General features: G+C 46.4%; 1 protein-coding gene across 1 annotated transcript in view; it reads left to right on the forward strand.

Moving 5' to 3' along the window:
- MYO5B (myosin VB) overlaps positions 1-22,128 on the forward strand; it is a 145,342-nt gene that overhangs the window by 16,062 nt on the left and 107,152 nt on the right. Inside the window, exons 3-4 of the mRNA XM_058676849.1 lie at positions 2,657-2,828; positions 7,056-7,200. Of these exons, the coding sequence (XP_058532832.1) occupies positions 2,657-2,828; positions 7,056-7,200 (317 nt within the window). The remainder of the gene's footprint in view (positions 1-2,656; positions 2,829-7,055; positions 7,201-22,128) is intronic.

The raw sequence follows: 22,128 nt of genomic DNA on the forward strand, positions 1-22,128 counted from the left end.
GAGCCCTCCTTCCCTCTGGCCATCTACACACTGGGAAGTCTGCAGCTTCCAATGCTGAACTAGCAGCTCCAGGTCTTTGCTGCTGCCCTGGGCACTTTGGTTCCTCATCAATTTTACTGTAACCAATACTGCTCCCTGCTAGGTAGACTGCATTTTCACAGGATTGCATGTGTTTGCTGTCTTATGCTTGGAGCAGGGAGAGGCTTTTTTTTTTTTGCAGGGGGGAGATGCATCTGAGAAAAGAGAATGCAGCCTCAGGAGCAGGAGACTACCGGCCCATTAGCTTTCTAGTAAGTAGAGTATGGGGTGGAAATGGGCTCACAGTTAATGCTGCTCACTGAGATCAGGTCTGGGGAGAGCTGTTGGTGCTCATGGCGGACAAGGAGTAAGGGACACCTCCACCAGGAAGCTGTTAGAGTGGCTCAATAGTGGAGTTCTTATAGGATCTCAGGGACACAGCCTAAATTAGTGCATGAAATTGGCTGGCAATGCCACAATCCAATGAAACAAAAATCAACTCAAAACCCACCATTTAGAAATTTTGTCTTGATCTCCATTATAGTGGTTGGCTGGTATCCTGTATTGAGAATGTTTAAGTAAAAAGAGCTTTTCACAGAAAGAAAAGGGCCTCTATTCACTTTTTTTTTTTAAAGCAACAATAGGAAATGGCATAAAAAGAAAATCCCTCTCAGGAGCAGGCATTGGGTGTGGACGTCATCCTAGGCCGCCTTCAGAGCCTGTTTTTAAGGATGGGATTACTTTGTATCCTTCCTTCTGTAACACATGTCTGAATAATCAGCAGAACGCTGGGGGAAGCTGGCCCTGCATGTTTGACCTTCACTGTGGAAGCTTCGATGAGGCTGCATTGCTGCTCACTCACAGGACTGTTTTCCTGAGACTAAAACAGCAGCAGCTGTGGATGAAAACTCCGAGCACCTGTTACCTGATGCCCTCCAGAGTGGTGGAACTGCCAGTACCCACAGTGCTGTACCTGACTCCCACCCTCTTCCAAGGGGCTGTGCTGAGCCCTGGGCTGCTGTTGATGCTGATGACCTCGTGTTTGTGTCTCTGGTTACTGGGCAAATTGTTTCGTTTGTGATTTGTATTCTGTGCTTGGTTGGTTTTCTGTAGGGCAGATGTGTTTTTGAGCTCTTAAACCTTGGATATTGCAGTCCTGAGTTTTGTCATGTAATGTAGAATCTTCCCCCCACCCCCTGCCCTTTGACAAAGCGATATGTTGTGATCGCTTTAAAGTTCTTCATTGTAGCCAAATTGATGAATATTTTCCTACATAGCTCTGGCCTTTGTATCACATTTCAAAAGTTCTTCTTTTTAACACACTAATATTTTCCCCATTTGGGGGGATTACATTTGTTGAATCTAAATTTATTTTGCTGTGAGAGAGTGAGAATAGGATGCTGGCTTGTTTTTCTCCAAATTGCTAGCTAGTTTACTTGCCAGTATTATTCTAATAATTCCCATTAATTGTTTATCTGAAATTTTGATCACATCATGTACAAATTTTCCATATGTGCTTGCATTTATTTTGGAGTCTGCTATTACATTTCGTGAATGTCGCTAGTTCAGCATCCTTACTATAGTTCTTTGAGTCTTGGCTTTATAGTTTGTCTTACAGTTGGGTAGCTTTAGTTCCTCTAAAAGTGACAGTGGGGAGGGTCAATGGCTGAGTCACTGTTCAGAGAATCTCCTGAAGGGTCTAGACAGTATGATCCAGACTACACCAGGATTCCCTAAGGGCTTTTTTTTTTAAATTTAAATTTCAGGTTCCTGGCTGTCACAACAGAACTGCAAACACAAATTAGGTTCCTGAAACTGTTTTTCACAACCTCCCCTGATAATTCCTTAGAACACTATAAACAATTGTGTACCTAGACGACAGCTGGTGAGCAGGTGCCAAGTTCTGTTATGAAGTATTTCAAGAATAACCCCTTGTACCTTACCAATGATGTGTATGCCTGTGTGCCTAGGCACACGTGTTGTTTGAGTTATAAACGTATTGTTATTTTGCTGAGTACTTACCTAGTGCAAACGCTGTGCTGAGGATGTGAGGGCAACATCTCAGATCTGAGGTTTGACCCGTGGTGATCCTATTCTCTAACTACACAGGCTTTCTGCGTGTCTGTGGTGCTTTAGCCAAGGCAGACTACTGCCCAGGAGCAGCTTATGGACAGAGCTGTAGAGAGAGACATGTACAGCTGATGCGTTGGCTGGCCTGCATCAGTTGTAAGACCATCCACAGAGAAAGCAGGTGTGTAGGTCCACGGACAGAGCAGGGAAGCATCGGTGTTAAATGTGACCACTCAAGGAAGGCCTCCTAGAGGGGAGGAAGATGAGGACCCCATGGTAGCTGAAAGGCTCTGGATTTTGTCATTGTAATGGAACATTTCTCTTTTGTCTGCTGGTTCTTTCTGGATTTTGAAAAATCAGTCCTTTCTGTAACACATTGGGGTCATGTTATCAGTGACGTTCCCCTACCCCACCCAGGCTGTTTTCTCATGTGAACGCTGGTAGTTTGCTCAGCTGGCCTTGCTTTCAGATGTTCTATTCATTGCTCACGATGTCAGGATAGTGCAGGACACCGAATATGGGCCTCATGCTTCATCCCTGTGCCTCTCTGCTGCTTGGATTTCTGTAGACGCGAGAATACCCCATCGACGTCCAGAACAACCAGCTGCCCTTCCTCCGGAATCCAGATATCTTGGTTGGGGAGAATGACCTCACTGCCCTCAGCTATCTCCATGAGCCCGCAGTTCTGCATAACTTGAAGGTCCGCTTCCTGGAGTCCAACCATATTTACACCTACTGTGGTAAGTGGCGGCCGCTGCTGGCTGCACACGTTGGACCGTGCCTGGCATCTGCAGTGTTAATTCTCCTCTCATAGATAAGGGCCTCTCTTCTGAGACGGCTGAAGGGTTTACAGTCGGGGAGAGTGGGTCCATTAGGCTGCCCCAGTGTCTAGGGATTGGTGAGTGTTTATCGCATCTTGGCCAGAGAGGAAGGTACCCCACCTTGGGTGGTCAGAGAGCTGCTAGGGCCTCACAGGTGCCTGCTGTCACTGCTCCTCAGCACACACCTGCTGCTCCGTACCTGGCTTGCTTTGTCTTCTGCTCGCCAAGGACACCTTCCCGTCTGACCAGCTCACTTGCTTGTGTACCACCTGGTGTTAGATGAATATGTGCTCCATTCATGTGCTAGGCACTTAATAAATGCTTAGAATAAGAAGTCCTAAAATTTTCATGCTTGGTTTTTGCTGAGGCCTTGCTTTTCTTCTACAATGCAGATTTTTACTTCCCTCTCATTAAAACAAATAAACAAACAAACAAGCAACAAAACCAACTTTGAATAATAAGGGACAAAGCAAAAAAACAAAAACAAAAAAAACCTCTTTTTAAAAAGAAACCACCATTCCCAGAGCCCTTGAGACTTTTCTTTTAAAAAAGACAAAAAAGGGGGCTCGGCAGTGTGGCCTAGTGGCTAAGGTCCTTGCCTTGATCCCATATGGCCGCTGGTTCTAATCCCGGCAGCTCCACTTCCTCTCTCTCTCTCCTCCTCTCAGTATGTCTGAGTTTGTAATAAAAATAAAATAAATCTTTAAAAAAAAAAAAGACAAAAAAAACCCCACCTGTTTTAAAGTGAATAAAATATTTATTTATTTTATTGGAAAGTTAGATATATGGAAAGACACAGAGGAATATTATTTTTCAGAACCTCATAAATCACCTTTATTTGGTAGAATTTGTTTTCTTTGTTTTAATTTTATTTTTTAATAATGATTACATGGGGACCTGGTGCAGTGGCCTAGTGGCTAAAGTCCTTTTCTTGAATGTGCCTATATCCCATATGGGCACTGGTTCTAATCACGGCAGCCCTGCTTCCCATCTGGCTCCCTGTTTGTGGCCTGGGAAAGCAGTCAAGGACAGCCCAAAGCCTTGGGACCCTGCACCCACATGGGAGACCTGGAGGAGGCTCCTGGCTCCTGGCTCCTGGCTTCGGATTGGCTCAGCTCTGGCTGTTGCAGCCGCTTGCGGAGTGAATCAACAGATGGAAGATCTTCCTCCTCTGTGTCTCTCTTCCTCTCTATGTATATCTGACTTCTGAATAAAAATAAATAAATCTTTAAAAAATGATTACATGGTTGATCAGGGAGAGAAAGATCGAGGTTTAGGGAAAATTGGGTGAACTCATTGCTTTCAAATTTCTTTTTGTTGTTTCTGGGGGAAGGGGAGAGACAAAGGAGGAAACCACTCATGACTGTCCACATGTCCCAGTACCCAGGGATGAGGAACCGCTACCTCCTATCAACCCAGAGTTTCAATGTGGACATATTCCCAGGTTCTGTCCAAGTGGTTTGGATAGTTCTGAAATGCTGCCGATTTCACTGATCCAATGATGTCACCCACCAATGTCGATTGGCTCCATTCACCGAGATTTTTTGCTGTCATCATTTGTTTGGGATAGTTGTCCACTTTGTTCTGTTCTCCTCCTCCTGCTACAGCTCCAAATGTGCTGCCATATAGAGAGGAAGATCTTCTGTCTGCTGCTTCACTCCCCAAGTGGCTGCAGTGGCCGGAGCTGAGCCTATCCAAAGGCAGGCGTCAGGAACCTACTCCAGGTCCCATGTGGTTGCAGGATCCCAAGGCTTTGGGCTGTCCTTGACTGCTTTCCCAGGCCACAAGCAGGGAGCTGGATGGGAAGTGGAACAGCTGGGGCATGAACTGGCGTCCATATGGGATTCTGGCACATGCAAGGCGAAAACTTTAGCCACTAGGCTACTATGCCGGACCCCAAAAATTCAATTTAAAAAATGCTTCGAGGACCATCAAGAAAAAAAACAAAGCCTCCTTTGTAGAGGAAAGGAATTTAATGGCCACAGCTTCCTTTTTTTTTTTTTTAAAGATTTGTTTTTATTTGAAAGGAAGAGTTACTGAGGAGAGAGAAAAAGAGATCTTCCACCTGCTGGTTTATTCCCTTAATGGCCACAGTGGCCAGAGCTGAACTAATCCAAAATCTAAGAGCCTGGAGCTTTTTCTGGGTCTTCTATGTGGGTACAGGGACCCAAGAACTTGGGGCATCTTCCACTGCCTTCCCAGGCCATAAGTAGATAGTTGGATTGGAAATGGAGCAGCCAAGATTCAAACTTGCATCCATGTGGGGTGCTAACACCACAGGCTGAGGCTTAGCTTGCTATGCCATGGTATTGACCCCAGCTGTACCTCGCCACCCAGCTTCTGTTTTTAAGGACATCCCCGAGGGATAGCCTGTGTGCTCTTCCCTTGGTCATACAGTGAGTGGGGCAGTGCAGGCTTCTCCCTGGAGGGGCTAGGATGCTGTGGGGAGATGAAAAACTCACAGAGGTCCCTAATCACCCCACTGCAGTGCTTCCTGGGCTTAGCCCTGTGGGGCATCTGTTGGTGTTCTGGAACTCAGTGTGTACTACTCTGCCCTTCAGGACAGACTTCATGGCAGAAACACTGGGTGGCTCTTGCCTCCTCTGGCTCTTTCCCTGTGACCTGAAGCACTCACTTGAGATGCACACTGGCCCAGCTGGACGGGGACTCTGCTCTGTCAAGAGTCTCACCTGCCCACAAGAGAGGATCTGAACTTGGAGGATTTCCTGGTGGCTCAGTTTCCTCGTGTGTGTTGATTCCACCCTTGGTTTGCATGCTTTTAGAAATGTAAAATGTAAGAGAAAAAAAGAAGCCCCTTAAGATATGATGTGAATTGTGGATGTAACAAACAGCAGACACACAGTGATTACTGTGCAAGGTATGGGTTTAAGTGTTTCCCCTTCAATCACTTGAGCTGTAGGACATTGCAGGTAAATGCAGTTGTTATTTATATGCAACACACACACACACACACACACACACACACACACACTTGAAAGAGCAAGCTCCTATCCATATATCTACTCACCAAATGCCTACAGTGTTGGGTGTGATTGAGGCCAGAGGCAGCCAGGAGTTGGGAATGCCAACCTGTTTTCCCATGTGGGTGGTGAGTTGACCTAGGATGGCCACCTCCCAGGCCTTACATTGGTAGGATGCTGGAGTGGAGAGTGCAGGCAGTTGAACCCAGGCACTCTGATGGGGGATGTAGGCGTTGTAACTGCTAGGTGGAACGGCTGTGCTCTTTACTCCCATTTGATAATTGAGCTGACGCACCGAGAGGCTAATTTCCAGTTATTGGTTGAGCTCAGATTAGACCTTAAGACATGTAAGATAAACTTTCTATTCACAAGTTGTATTTAGGATATCCCATACACAAGTAAAAAGAAATCCATTCCTTTCCCAGGCTTTAATTCCAACGTGAGATCTGAAGTCTAGTGCCCATCAACCGAGTTAAGCACCCTCTTCTCACTGATCCCATAAGGTTTATCTACATCTATTTTAAGAACTCAATTTGGAGTCCTGTGTTATAACACAGATGGTTAAGCTACCACCTGCAGTGTGACCTCTTGTATGGGTGTTCATTTGAGTCCTGGCTGTTCCAATTCTGCTAATACACCTGGGAAAGTAACAGAGGATTGCTTGGGTCCCTGATACCCACGTGGGAGACCTGGATATGTTCTAGCCGCTTACTTCAGCCTGCCCTAGCCATTAGAGCCATTTGGTGGAGTGAACCAGGGCTTGGAAGTGTCTCTATCTCTCCCTCTCTTCCTTTCTTCCTTCTCCTCTCTCTCCTGACCCTCTTTGCTTCTCCTGTCCCTATCCCCCTTTCCCTCTGACCCTGCCTTCCAAACAAAATAAATCCTTAAGCCTCAGTTTGTTGTGTTTTTGTGACTCTGTATGTATGTGTGTGTGCCTATGTGTGCTGATCCCCAGTCATGGTGTAATTGTTGTCCTGGTCTTTAAATCACATTTTGCCTTGTCAGGGCCCAGTGCAGACACCTCCTGGTGAGTCTTGTTGGAGTGGAGTGACTGGTTGAGGCTCTCTGTTACCCGCCTGTCCTGTATTTTGGTGTATGAGATTGGGGGCCCTTAAGCTAGGTAACTGTGGTGCTGCCAAACTCTGACTGCCTAATCTGTTTATAGGTATCGTGCTTGTTGCCATCAATCCTTATGAACAGTTGCCAATCTATGGACAAGATGTCATCTACGCCTACAGTGGCCAGAACATGGGCGACATGGACCCTCACATCTTTGCCGTGGCAGAGGAAGCCTACAAGCAGATGGCCAGGTGAGGAGGGCTGCAGCCCAGACTGTCTATTGGTGGTCAGGGGCAGGAAGACGGGCAGTTTTCTGGCACCTTCTGTGGCTGATCCTTACAGTGGCGTGATGAGCTGGAATTGAGGAAACATGTTGGAAGCAAAACCAGCTCAGGTTCTGTGTCTCCTTATCTTCACTTGACTCTTAGGAATGTAAACATGAAGTTGGAGACTTATTTCATTTTTTGAGCAATAGAGTGTAGGTCCCTTGCCTTTCCTTGACTTCCTTTTGACTTTCTTTCCTCTGTTCCTGGGATCCTGGAATCCTGTCCGGTTGACCTAGCTTGATTGACAGGTGTTCTCACTGAACACTGACAGCTTCCTCAGAAATGGAAAATTCAATTCATCGGCCGTGCATACTGACTTTTTCTCTACTTAGGCTCTTAAGTAGATCTCCTTTTTCCAGCCCTGGAGGGTGTGTCTCACATTTCTCAACAGAAAATGTGCTTGATTGGTAATGATTTTTAACTGTTAAGGTATAATGTGAGGGAAATGGTGGATCCTTTCAGCTAGATCTTTGTTGCCATTGATGGAGAACTGGAGAATATCTTTTTTTTTTTTTTAAAGTAAGATTTATTTATTTGAAAGAGCAACAGAGAGAAAGAGATCTTCCATCTGCTGGTTTACTCACCAAAGAACTGTGATGGTCAAGGCTGAGCTAGGCTGAAAGCCAGGACTCTTGAACTCATTCAAATCTTCCACATGAACAACAGGGGCCCACTTAACTTTGGCTGTCTTCTGCCTTCCCAGGCACTTAAGCAGGAGGCTGGATTGGAAGTGGAACAGCCAGAACTTGAACCAGCACTGAGATGGAATGCCTTCCTTGCAAGTAGTCATTTAACACACTGCCACAGTACTGGCCCCTGTAGAGCACCTTATGATGTTAGCAACAGACACATCAAAGTCCTCTTTTTGAGAATCTTCTGGCCTCCAGCTTAATAAACCACCTCAGCCCGCCCTTCCGAGCCACTTAACTGACTGTTTCTGTTCTTGCGTTTAGTGCCTGGCACTGGACCCATGGTTACACTATGCCTGGCTCCTTACACTTATTTGGGTCCTTTCTCACACTGGGTGGTGGGCAGGGGAGTTGGAGCTGGGATGGTGGTGATATCACCTTGCCAAAAGTAGTGAACTTAACAAGGGATTTAGAACTTAAAGCTGGACCAGAGAAACCTTAAAGGATCTTTCATTAAAGTTTTAAGGTTTATACTCACTTTACTCACTGAATCTGAATGTAGCTAAGCAATTCTTGAAGTTCTTGTGTCATTTTTGCTCATAAAAATGTATTAGAGGCACAAAACCAGCATCTGTGGCCAAAAGAGAGAGCTATTTTTGAATGAATTCTATTGTCAGCAGCTCAGGGTTTTTGTTATTGATCTGAAGGATGCATCAGAAGCCCTAGGAAAATCTGTGAGCAGGGGAGATGACCCACTGGTGAGAGGATTTTTGCCGTGTTTCCAAAAGCATGGACTGCCTCTGTCCATTTCATGTATTAGAACCTATTCATTCAACTGTGCTTGTTGTGCTCCTCCTGGCCTGTCATAGTTGGCATAATGATGAGGTTCAAGTTGGCATAGCTCAGTGCAGTATGCTTTGAGTGTGAGTCCCCTGGCAGCTGGGTGCAATAAGGTGGGAGGCTCAAGGTTAAAATTAATGACATTTGGTATTTGAGGACTGACTGACTCAGTTGGTCTTGGACTCAGTAATTGTTTCTCTTCTGGCTTTTCTTGTTGCACATCCAAGGAGTCATGGTTGTTTTTAAAACATTAATTTAAGAGGCAGAGAGAGGAAGAAAGCTTTCATTCACTGGTTCATTCCTTTTTTTTAAAAAAAGCTTTATTTTTATTGGAAAGGCAGATATGCAGAAAGGAGGAGAGGCAGAGGGGAAGATCTCCTGTCCGATGGTTCACTCCCCAAGCGGCATCAACAGCTGGAGCTGAGCCAATCTGAAGCCAGGAGCCTCCTCCAGGTCTTCCACATGGGTGCAGAGTTCCAAGGCTTTGGGCTGTCCTTGACTGCATTCCCCGGCCACAGGCAGGAAACTGGATGGGAAGCAAGGCTGCTGCGATTAGAACCGGCACCCCTATGGGATCCCGGGCGTTCAAGGCGAGGACTTTAACCACTATGCTACCATGCTGGGCCCCACTGGCTCATTCCTAGGATGCTCACAGTGGCTGCTGGTCTAGGCCTCGGCCAGGAGAAGGGTCTCCATCCAGGCCCTTGACATGGGTAGCAGAGGCCAAATAATTGAACCATCACTGCTGCCTCCCTAGGACCTGCAACAGCAAGCAAGTGAAGTTAGATATCAAACCCAGTTGACATGATGTGGATGTGGACATCCTATCCACTTTGCCAACCACCTGTCTAGGGCAGAACCTTGCTGCCTTCAGTGGGTGGGACTGATGTTGTCAAAGTTTGGGAGCCTCACTTGAGGTCTCTACCGCTCCTGGGAGTTTAAAAAGTGCACTGCTAGGAATGAGAGAGGACACCATTGACACAGGGGCCTGAAATGCTGTCCCTGCGCATGCTGAATTCACCCAACCTGAACTTGAGAGTAAAGGCAGATTCACAAGAAAGGGAAAGAAGGTTAGAGGGTGTGAAATTAGCATAGTCACAAATTCCACTCTTGGGCACAGAAGGTGGTCACCTCCACTGCCGAGCTCTGTACTTGCCCGTTGCCAGGTCTGAGACCCCGTGTGCCCTCCTCCACATTGTTGCCTATCTCAACTCCAGCCTCAACTCCTACTTTTAAGTTGTATCGGTGTCTATGAGGGAGTGATGTTTTGATAGAGGCTTCATGGTGGCCACTGAGAAATACAGGATCTCACCTCTGTGGAGAGAAGGCATCAGTGCACTGAAAAGTCCGTAACTCCAGGAAGTACAGGTGGAAGCTGCGCCAGTGTCATTTGAATTGTGTTTGGAGACAATTGATGTTTAAAGAAAGCTGCAGGAGTTTGGCTGGATGTTGGTGGATTGGGAGTATGCATAGAGTGAGAAGAGACCGTCTCAGTACCTGCTTGGGTGTGACTATCACCCGGGAAGTGGAAATCTGGGGACCGTCTCCCTGAACCCCTTGGGATGGGACTCTAGTGAAAAAAATAGTGACAGGTGTTGGAGGGGATGTAGAAACGTTAAATCCTTGTGCACTGCCTGTGAACATGAGAATTGGTACAGCTGCTTCTGCAGATAGTTAACGATTCTTCCAAAGGTGCAATTCAGATCCCTGATAACCCAGCAGCTCCATTCTTAGAATCTCACATGCCCAAGAGATGTAGAAACTTATTCATATTTCCACATTAAAAATACTTGCGTTCTCAGTAGCCAGAAGGTAAAAAGGAACATAGGAGCTGTCCATCCAGGAGGGAGAGTGTCTAACCATGACAAGGACACTTGCATGTCAGTGCATCCGGGAAACAAGTGAAGTGGAAGAAGACAGCGTATTGTACGATTCCATCTGTCTGCAGTGAGCAGAGTAGGCAGATCTGTGAAGACAGTAAATGAGGTTGCCTGTTGCTGCAGGTTGGAGGGAAGCAGAGAGCGAGTTCAGATGAGGATGAATGGGCTTCACAACAGGTTGTGAAAATGATGACAGATGCATAACTATTAAAATCAACCATGGACTTTGCAAGGGTCGGGGGTGTGTTCTGTGAATACAGCTGTTGTGAACAACAGGACGTGGTCAGGAGATGAGAGCAAGAGGGGTCTTACAAGGGTGTTGGTAGCTGTTAAGTCAAGGACCATATTGCAGCCTCGATGTTGATGTACATCCTGAGTCTTCAAGAAGGGGTTGTGTTGTGCTGAGTTTGCAAAGTATAATAAGACACAAAACTGTTGGATGATTATCTTAAGAAACTTATGTGCTGGGCAATACTTGAGGAAAGAACAGTCCAGAGCAGTGGAGGCCAGAGCTTCTCGGAGAAGGTGATAATGTGACTCGAGGGCTGCTTGAAGTGAAAATTGCCTCTGATGAGTCCCTGTTTCCCAATGATCTTTTCCTTTGGATTTCTGTTTGCACCTATAGGATGAGGATACTCTCAGGAGAAACTTAGTTTGTTGTGAAAGTAGCTTGTCAGTTATGAACAAACCACGTGGGATGAATGAAAGGGGTCCAATATGTTTGCTGTATTCCAGGGCATATGGCTGGTGTTTAAGAAACAACTGACCTGCTCATGCATTTAGTTCCTACAGTTGGCCCTTAAGTTTAGTTGTCTCCATGATACAGGTAAGTGCTGGAGACTTCAGATGTTGAGGAAGATAAAGATGATAAATGAGCAGATGTGGAATCCAGAACACTGTTTACACAGTCTCCATCGTTGGCCAAGAGGCAGTTCCCCCTCCCCGAGTCATGTCTGTGAATGGTCCCAGAAAGTGTGGTCCAAGCACAGCACCCTCTGCTCCCCAGGGTGACAGTGAGGGCCTAAAGAGAAACTGCTTCACCCTTAGGTCCAGGAGTACCTGGGATTGTGCAGTAGACAGGGGTGTAGGGCGTCGGTCAGCCTTATGGATAAGAGTTGGCTGTTTCATTGGGCTGACTGGGTCTCATTCTTTTTTCAAGCTGTTTGTGTTTCAGTTACGACGCTTTTCTGAAAAAGGTTAGAGGTACTGCAAAGCTAATTCACTTGCTCAGGTAGCCAAGGTAATGGAGCACCCATTCTCCATCTGTCTCTGCTGTGCTGCCAAGGTGTGACTAATAGTGAAAGATGGGGTTGCTGTTGTCTGGAATGCTGGGTTCGGGGAGTGTTGCTTGGTGCACCTGTGATCCTCCGAGACGGAAACAGACAGGAGCTTCCTGGAGATGGGGCTAAAGCCCAGGAGAGTGAAAGCTGTGCTCATGGTGGGAGAAGTGCTGATTGCACTCTTGGGAGAGGGACTCTTGCTGGTTGGAGTCCCTGCAGGAGCAGAGAGCATTTTGAGACTTTGTAACCTTCCCCAGGGTTGGGGTGGAAGGGAGCAGCAGGAAATGAGTGTTCATGGTGGAAAAGATTCCTCCCCAAAGGCACAAGCATGCTGTCCCAGACAGACAGGAGGAAGATGTCTGAAGACTGCCGCTCTGACCAACTGTGACTCATTACTGTGAACAGCAAAAGGGACCATCATCTCTGGCTGCCACAGAAACTGTGAGCATAGCCTTTCGTCTCCCATCCTGCTTACCCTCGGACACCATTCCACCATTTAGACCATCTTGATATAACCAGGGATGGTCCTGGGCTGCGGGCTGCTGGACCAGGTTAATTTATTCCTGCCCCCTTGCTGAAGTTTCTGTTGTAGGAGGTGACAAGCGCAACTGGCACAATTTATGCTGTTGATTCATAGTCAGTTTGCAAGCCGTGACATTTCTTCCCCATGCCATCTGACACACGCTCAGCAGCTGTTGGTGTTACACTTTTGGTGAGGCTTAATGAACCATCAGTGAGTTGCAGCTACACACTCAGTTGCACACCCAGCTTGACACATTTTGACCCAGGTATGTCCCTGTGAAACCATCACCTCAGTCAAGATAATAAACTCTTCCTTAACTTCCAAATGCTTCCTGGTGTTCCCGTGAGATCCACTTCCCAACCCCTCAATTTCCTCCCCACCCTCAAGCAGGTAACCCTGATCTGCTTTCTGTCACTATGAATAAAACTACTTTTGAGATTTGTTACCCCATTCTGCACACGTGCCATTGATTTTTCTATGTGCTGAGCAGGATTCTCCAGTTATTTATACTGCTTTTCACCTCTGGTGTGTGGTCCATTATTCCTCAAGTGTATGCCATTGACTTGTGAGGGATGAGGTCTACCATGCCTGACGCATGTGCAGGCATGACAAATCTATTGTGTCTGTTATTCATCTGTTAACGATAGATTTATCTTGATGGGATTCCACACTGCTCAGGGACTCCAGCTAGTAATCCTGTCATCTGGTGGAACTAACAGTGTAGCCGTAAACTTCGAAGTCTTGCTAAAACCTGTGCAAAAGGAATCGGTCAAACATGACTTGATCTTGGCATGCTTGTGGGTGTTTGGGGTTGGGCAGAGGAGGCTGGCACACACCCCAGTTAGCATCCTAGCTTCCCCATGTCAAGTTTCTCTGCCTACAGTACCCTATTTGCTCAGTACAATGAGAACAGGCATGATGCTGCTCACTGCCTGTCTCCTGTAAGGCATCCCAGGGTTCAAGTGTGTGGAGCATGTGTACGAGGCAGCACCCACAGGGAAGTGGGCTCATGTGGTTCCTACACACTGTTCTTTCTGTGATGTCAAAGTCGAGCTTGACACCCCACATGGGTTTCTTCTCGGATTAATAGTGGTGATGACATGTGAGTCAGATTTAGTTTTTCAAGGTGTCTGAAACAATCTTCGATGGAGAAAGCTAATAGGATGTGATGCCTCACAGCTGAAACGACATTGCTATTTGCATCGCCGTGATGCCTTTCACGCCCTGTTAACCACACCTTGTTTCTCTTTTTTTGAACTGCCTGTTTTCACGTTGATATCCCAGAAGACAGATCAGCTACAAACTTGGTGTGCCTGTGTGCCTGAGTTTGGTAACAAAGACAGGAAGGGAGGCAGTGGGGAGTTCAGCACCCAGGGGCAGTTACGGGACTCTCTGGGTTCTCCAAACACAGTAGCTGTGTGGGTGAGTTCTGAGAGTTTGCCTCGCTTTGCACTTGTGCATGCCCCTCCTGGTTGGTGACAGGCGTTGTGTCTAAATCTGAAGATGGTTAAAAATTGAGTAGGCTCATAAATGAAAAATGCCTTTTATGATATATGTCAGAGTAAGCGTTCAGTGAATGTCAGACATAGCGGTAGTGATAATGCTGGTAATAATATGTAATATCACTCACTTCATACTGTCCAAAAGAAGGGAGCTGAGTAGGTTCCCTTTGCAGAGGGGCTTCAGAATAGATCTGTCTTCCAGGGCCAAGGGGATGGCATAAGGCCAGCCAGTTCTATGTGCTGAGTAGAGTTGCTTGAGACATTTTTATGGGTCTGTAATTGCTTACCTACAGTGACTTCTGTAATTCTAATTTCAGTTTGTCCAGAGGAAAAGCAGCATCAATGGACACTGTGTCTAAACTTACCTATTGTCATAGAGAGAAAACCAGCAGCTTCCATTTGTGCAGCTGGGGTGACGTTGCACTGTATGTGATCGAAAACCCTAGCGAAGTGTTAGGCAGGTGCACTGCAGAACCACAGGATTGCTTGGCTCATAGCCAGTTGCCTGAAAGTTGAGTGAATCAGATGCCATTATTTGAGTGTGTGGCAGAGGCCAGAGGGCAGCTTCTCCCAGCTGGCCAGAGGTGAAGTTGAGTCAGTTGGTTAGAGCAGTGGTTTTCAAGTGGTTATGGTATACCACTTCTTGTACGATGGTTCATAGGAGTCTGTGGAGGAAATATTTTCCCACATCCTTTTAAAATGTAAAATCTCTGATCTATGTTTTGTAATGTGCACAGTATGTTGGCACAGTAGCATAGAAAATAAGTTACAGTTACACTTGGTGGGGGGAGCATGCGCAGTTTTCATTACTGCTCCAAGTATATGTCTAAAGGTCAGATAGTTGAATCAATTTCAGCGTTGTGTCTGAAGTTACACTTGCACTCATCCTTGTGGGTAAATTCCTGTTGCACTTTGAGAAGACTTTTTGTCCTTCGGTGACCCTCTGTCACCATCTGCACTTCCCTCTAGGAAGGCAGTGAGGATCGATGGCTGATTCACAGCAGACTGTCTCCCTCGTGGTAGGGACAGTATATGGCTGTTGCCCCTCTGTTGGTGATAGTTTTTCTAGGGTGTGTTCAAGAGCTGTGCTAGCAGTTCTTGGATTACACTAAGGCACAAACAACAATGGACAATGTTTGACTTCAGACAAACGTTGAAGAGGGTCTGGATTGTGGAGAGAGTTGACATTAGGCCCCAGTACCCGATTGGGCTTGGCTTGCCCACGATGGAGTAAGCAGCTGCTCCCCTCCACAACTCTTTATCACCATGGCTGAGGCACTCCTGTTCTCATGACTGACTGCATCTCAGGGATGGAACCAAATGCAGTGTTTCTTAAGCTAGTCAAAGTAGCAAGTCTTCGGTATTGGGGTAAACCTGTGAAGTAGATGAGTGCCTGGGACTCAGAACCAGTGTTCACAAAAAATTTTTCACATATTTTTAAGAAATGATTTATTTGAGAAGGCAGACAGGTTCATCATCCACTGTTGCGTGCCCTAAATACTCACAATGGGTTGCTGTGGGGCAGACTGCATCTGGGAGTCAAACTCAATGTGTGACTCCCAAGTGGAATTCCCTTGTGGGTTGCAGGAATCAGCTACTTGAGCCATTCCCTGCTGCCTCCTGTGTTGGCATAAGCCAGAAGCTGGGGCCAGGTATCAAATCAGGTACTCGAATTAGTGTGCATGTTAACCAGTATTTTAATTGCTTTGCCAAACACCTGTTCCCAGTTCACTGACTTTTTAAAAATTTTGATTTGAAAGGCAGAACTCTTTGCATTCACTGGTTTATTTTCCTAATGCCACAGCAATTGGAGCTGGGTCAGGCCAAAACTGACAGAGCCGGGAACTCAATCCAGGTCTCTCTCACAGAGGGTAGGGGATCAGCTACTTGAGCCTTCACCTGCTGCCTCCCAAGGTGCACATTAGTAGAGAGTTGCAATCAGACTACTGGCTATGGGATGCAGATGTCCCAAGTGATGTCTTTACCACTGCACCCAAAACACCCACTACAGATTCCATGGATTTTAGTGGTCTTTCCCATCTGTAAGGTTCTTCCTGGTGATTTTTGACAAAGTAGTAAGAATTCGGGATCTGAATGTGGGCATCAATTAAAAAACAGCAGCTGGAGACTTTGAAAGCTGATTAGAAGGTAGAGCCACCTTGCCACTTCTGTCTGGCTTCACGTTAGAATTTTCTTAGATAGTTTCAGACTACGCCTGCCCAGGCCTCACCCCAGGGTCTGATTGGGCTCAGCTATTGCAGGCATTCTGTCTGCCGCACGGCTGCAAGCTCTGCTAGACCACCTGTGCAGCCCAGGCAGCCTACCTGGTCTGTGCCAACAGCAGACACTTGGGAAGAAAGAAGACTCCTGTGGTTGGGACTGTTGTAAAGTGACACAGTGGGGTCAGGAGGGAGCTCCCTCACTCATTCCACCCCCATTGTGTTCACTAGAACTACAGTGGACAAGCCTAAAAGCACGTGCCTGGCTCCTGCCTGCATCCTAGGTCAGCATTGTTGGAAGCTGGAGAAGGGCCCCCTACAGCAAAAGATGACAGAGATTAATTTGTTCCTCTGTGTTCTCCAGAACTGGAGAACTGCTTCATGATGTATGACTAGCTTTAAAAAATAAAGATGTCCTTTTTGATTAAAAATGGACTTAGCCCTCTTGAGAAGGACAAGTACTGAAAAGACTTAGAACTATAGGGTGTCTTTAGAAAAATACTTGGTACTTGGAATAAGAAGGGGGATGAGAAATGCAGCTCCCAGTGGCTTCTCTCATAAGCTAAGAAAGGCTGCACCCCAACCTAGCTTTCTGCCTCCCTCTCCACTCTTCCTTCCTTGGGAGCCTTGATAACTACTTATTAAATCTGGGTGCTAGCTTGAGAGCCACAGCTGAAATGCTGCCTGCTATGAGCATGTATTCCAATGGCACATCACCAGGATGACCCCTTTATTCTCCTAAGCAATAAGGCAGTATGACCGTAGGTGCTGGGACCAGGCTGCCACGTGCCCAACCCCATGACCCCAGGCAGGTCATAACAGCTCTTGGTGTCTCCATGTCCTCATCTGTAATGTCATGGAGATGGTAGTGATAGAACCTCATTCCTGGAGTTGATCTCAGGGTGCCCTGTTGGGTAGCTTGCCTGACACATTGCAGGGGTGCTAAATGAGAGAGTTATTTTTGCCAGACATTCCTGCCCTGGCCATGTTAATCCAATTTAAACATTATTTTCTCATAGGCTTGCTGAAGATTTCAAGGACCCTTCCATTCTGCACTGGACTGTGTAGAATGTGAAGAATGAAGAGGCCAGAAAGTTGCCATCTGTCTCAGTGTCTCCTTTCCAAGAGGCAGGGAGCATGCAGAAAGTGTCCTGCAGGCAAAGTTCTTTATAGCAGAGGGCAGATTGGCTATAGAGGGTGTGAGTATTGTTGAGTCAAATGGTGTAAGTAACCGTACAGTTGTGAAAAGGATTGAAGTGTTTCTCTATCCTGCAGAATGGATGCATCTTGAAAAGCCACTGATAGGGTTAACATCCCATTGATTAAACAAGCCTGTTGGTACAGAAAGCAAATAAGACAAGGGCAGGTTAGGGTGCAGCATCCAGAGGCCGAGCTCTAGGAATGAACTGATGATGGGTATGGGGTGAGTTTGTGGGTGTTGAACACACTCAGGAACTAGGATGGTTGCCCAACTTCAAACATACTAATATCCTGGGAATTGTGCCCTTCAAATGGGTGAGTGGTATATGACTCTCACCTCGGAGCTGAAGCCCTGAATAAGGTAGGGAGTGACAGCTTCAGAGAAGGTGGACAGGAAGGGTTGTCCTTAGATGGTTCCACGTGAGCTTACTCCTCAGTGGAGAGGCAACAGGGGGACAGAGGCGCACCTGTGCAGGATACTGTGTGTGAAGAGTCCTGTCCTAGGAGATTGGTTCTACAGCTGTTTGAGTAGAGACCCACTGCCTGGAGAAGTCTGTTTTCCACATTGGAAGTCAACCTTATAAATAGATCGCAGGCTGTAGGTGCTGAGGTAGGATGGACTCGTTTCCCATTTCACAGGGAAATGATGTGGAAGATGGTGACTGTGTTGTGTTTGTGCTCTCCAACAGCCAGAATGGCAGCCCAGACACCTCTTCCCTGCACTCCTAACCTCAGGTGCCTGCTCGGTTGTTGGAGATGTCAAGGACTAAGTGTGTTCTCCACCGGGCTGCAGAGTTTTAGAGGGGAAGCAAATTCCATCTCCTTTACCTTGAGGAAGACTGGGAGACTCCAGCAGGTGGGACAGATTATGGCAGGGAGCCAGAGGTGCTGCAAGTAAAATGCTGTTGTACTGGATGAGAATGTGAGGAGGCATAGGAGCATGGAGACCTCTGAGCAAGCTAGGCAGACTCTCCAAGGACAGGCTGGGCTGCATTTACTGCAGGTAATCAAAAGGTTCCAGGTGATAGTGAGTTGAAGTCTGTCTCCTCCAGGAAATGTGTTAACACCACAACCCATAATGGAAGGGCTAGTAGGTGCTGAGTACTTTGAACAAGGAGTTTCCATATTTCATAGTAAATGTATATAGTGACAAAATTGCATGAATTTCAGATTTTTTTTTCCATGCCAAAATTTGTTTTTCAGTCTTTGGTTGCTAATTTTTTTTTTACACAAACTTTCTGGAGGTGCCCTCATCCAGCTGTGAAGACTGCTGCTTAGAGAAGGAAAGCCATTTGGCCAGGTTAGACATGCTCATTTAGGATGGCATCAGTGTGTGATGGTGTTGGGGATGGTCCTTCCTCATCTCCAGCAAGGTGTATAGCAGTCAGCCCTTGCTTCTCAAGTTCTTATTGCCACACCTGTGAACTTCTCAGGCCCGGACCCCTCTTCTGTCGTTGGCCACCTTGATATCAAGTTATCACACACATGGCCTGGCTATACTATTGTTTCATATAAAATGCTTGAAGGAAGAAGCTGGGGGAATTGGTTAGATTTGAAGAGGCAGAAATGTTCTGATGTGGAAATAGAACTGTTCCTTGGGTTCATGTCTCTGGTGATCCAACAGCCATGCCCAAGGGTACTGGCTTTGTGTGTGGCCTGTGCAGGGTACCCCTTGTCACACCCTTGCAATGGGCTTGCAGTGGAGGGGAGAGGAAGGGCAGCCCACTCAGGCTCTGCCCTGGTTCCCGTCCTGGGAAGAGTGAGGGAGTGTCCCCTGGCCTGACGTTCAGAGTGCTTATGCCGTAGGGTAGAACTGATGTGGATTTTCTTTATCCCTGTGACAGCCATGTCTGTCATTTCCTTGACCACTTATATTTGTGCTACCTAATTAAAAGGCCCTTGGGAGAGAAGGCAGCGAAATTAAGGGATGCATAGACCTGCATGTGGGAACCAGGGTCTGGGTGAGTGTTGGGGTTAGCCCAACCACTCACTGGTTCTTGAGATGCTCTTCAGGATGGCTGCTCTAGGCTGGAGGCTGCTATTGCAGAAGCTCTGGCATCACCCCCACCCCCAAAAGTCATCAATTCTCTATTTGCCGCCTATCTCCTATCTAGTATCTGTAGTTGCCTTAATTGTTTTTTTATAGTATTTTTTTATTGATTATTTTTGTGTCAGGATGGCCGAGCGGTCTAAGGCGCCAGACTCAGGTGCCTTAATTCTTGTTCTTTTCATTTGGGGAAGCTTCTGACCCCATAAACATCCAAGAATTACAAAATTCAGAAAGCATGGAGAAATGAAAGTATGTGCAACTTGTCTTGGTCTTTAGGATTCCTTGTTTCCCTTACACATTTTGTCTGAAAAGCTTCCTGATTGTATTTCATTGATGCTAAGCCAAACTTGCCTCTCTAGGATTCCCCTCTTTTTATTGGCATCTGAGGTGCTGACTTCGTGGCTACAATGTGGGGTCCTGAGTGACATTCCTGAGGTGTTAGTTTCCTTGCATCCCAGTTGAGTGGCTCCATACATAAGGGGAGTATTGTGATTGTTAAGGCATTACAAGCAAAACATTATGAATATTGAGTGTGTGTTTTGTAATTGAAGAAAGCCTACTACAGAATTAATGTAGCGTGTTGAATGAGACTTGTAATCTTTATAGCATGCAGTAACTTAGCTGTAAATGCTGAATAGTTGACATGAGCAGCTGTTGTCAGTCCTGTATTTTGAGTTTTGTTTCACCTGCAGTGTCAGTTTACTCATCGTGAGATACTGAGTCCATGCTAGGCCCTGGCACATTGTCGGCCACCTGCCCCTGTGGCCTTGTCCTTCAGCCATTACCACATCACCTAGATGACCTCAGTTCCCAACACCACCCATGCCGAGCGCACATGTTTCCTTGCTGCTCCCCTGCTCCTCCGTGTCTGAGGTATTTAAAAAGTTGAAGGAACAGTTTCTGGACCAAAAGGTCAGGGCTGCGGGCTTTTCTGGAGAGCATCACTCTGAATTAAGGCATGTAGCACTCTTGCAACAACTGGATGAGGATTCTCCGGAATCAGCCCATTCTCTCCTAGAGTAGAAATCCTCAAAGAATCAGGGCATTGAGATTTTTTTTTGACTTTTTTTTTTATTAATTATTATGCATTATGTGACAGTTTCATAGGCTCTGGGAATCCCCCCACCCCTCCACACGCCCCTCCCCCCTGGTGGATTCCTCCACCTTGGTGCAATATTACAGTTCAAATTCAATCAAGATTCTTTCCTTGCAAACATATACCAAACATAGAGTCCAGCTACTTATTGTCCAGATGGGTTGAACAGTTTCTTGGGGAGACCATTTCTGGTCCAAAGTTAGAGCTGGTAGAATATCATCCCAGTCAATTAAGAGTCCCAATATAACATTAACAGCAATTTGTAACATTATGGAATTGACATGGTTTTGTGTAATCAGTATGTTAAAAAAAAAACCAAAAAACAAGTTCTTAACCACAACCTATGATTATGCTCATTGACATTTCAATTTTAGTTTGTATACAGGACCGGCTGCTATATACCTTAAAATGGCTATAAGGTACCATTCAGCTGTCTCGTGTCTATTTCATTTTAGTATTTAGCCATTTGTTGTGTTGAAGTATAATTTACTGATCTTGGCAGATTTTAGGATAATCTAGACTGGCTTGTAACTCTAACAAGACATTTGTCAACAATTAAGGTGCAGACCATTTTTTTTTTGGGAGGGGTGTGCAGGAAAGTCCCCAACACCACGGTGAAGAGTGACTAATCTTCGTGTCCCACCCAGTGAGGCATGAGCAAATCCATGCCAGCTCTTTCCTGTCCTCTTAACAGGAGGTCATGTGCGTGGAGCAGGGGGGCACTCCAGGGTGGAGCAGGTGGCAAGGAGAAAACCTGGATCCCAACCATGAAGACTCCCAGACCTTCACCACAAACTATTAATACGAGCAACAAGGACTATATCCCAACTGCCAAGGAGGCCACAGGGAATTGGATGCCCTCGGAGGCCGAGTACTCTGAGGTCACCCACCCCCAACCGAAGCTTCCGCTGGGGATGGAAGAAGTCCAAACACTACCGTACAGAAACCAACGTCATCGGAAAGACAACCAGAAGCCCTGAGCGGTCCGCAGAAACAGAAGAACAATAAACGTCCTTCGGGACCAGGGAGGAGAGCTTTCTCTGGTCCAAGCCTGGCTCCACCTCTGGACTCCCACCCTCCCTTGCAATGACCATCAGGATCGCTCCGAAAACCCCTCATAGCAAACAATCATACAAACTAAAAAAACCTAAAATAAATAGACAAACAACAGAAAGTAGAGCTTGGAATCTGACAGGGCATTGAGATTTGAGCAGTGTTTCCCTATGGCTTCTGTTTACATATTGCTAATTAGAAGACTCAAGGTGACAAATCACGGTGCAAAACACCCAAACAAGACAGCAAACACTTGAGCAGGATTTCTTCCGAGTAGCAGCTGGCTGATAAGCAGAGCTGTTTTTTGGGTAGACTGACTGCCAGGTGCCATGACAGTCACCTGTGCCACCCTCCTTAGCAGGTGATCCCACTGGAAAATGGAGAGTCAGGAGCTTAAACCGCTGCACTGGTGGGGTGGGCAACTTTTGCAGGATGATTTAGCAGCAAATAAGTCTCTCATCTTCTATGTCAGAAGAGCTCTGGTCTAAACTGGGAAGTAGTTGTGACTGTGTATATATGTGTGTTGATTTCAGGTGTCTTGCCTGGGAGCCACAGAAAAGCTGAGGTTTTGACCTTGAGTT

This window comes from Ochotona princeps, chromosome 18 (assembly GCF_030435755.1).
Source record: "Ochotona princeps isolate mOchPri1 chromosome 18, mOchPri1.hap1, whole genome shotgun sequence".
Classification (NCBI taxonomy): Eukaryota; Metazoa; Chordata; class Mammalia; order Lagomorpha; family Ochotonidae; genus Ochotona; species Ochotona princeps.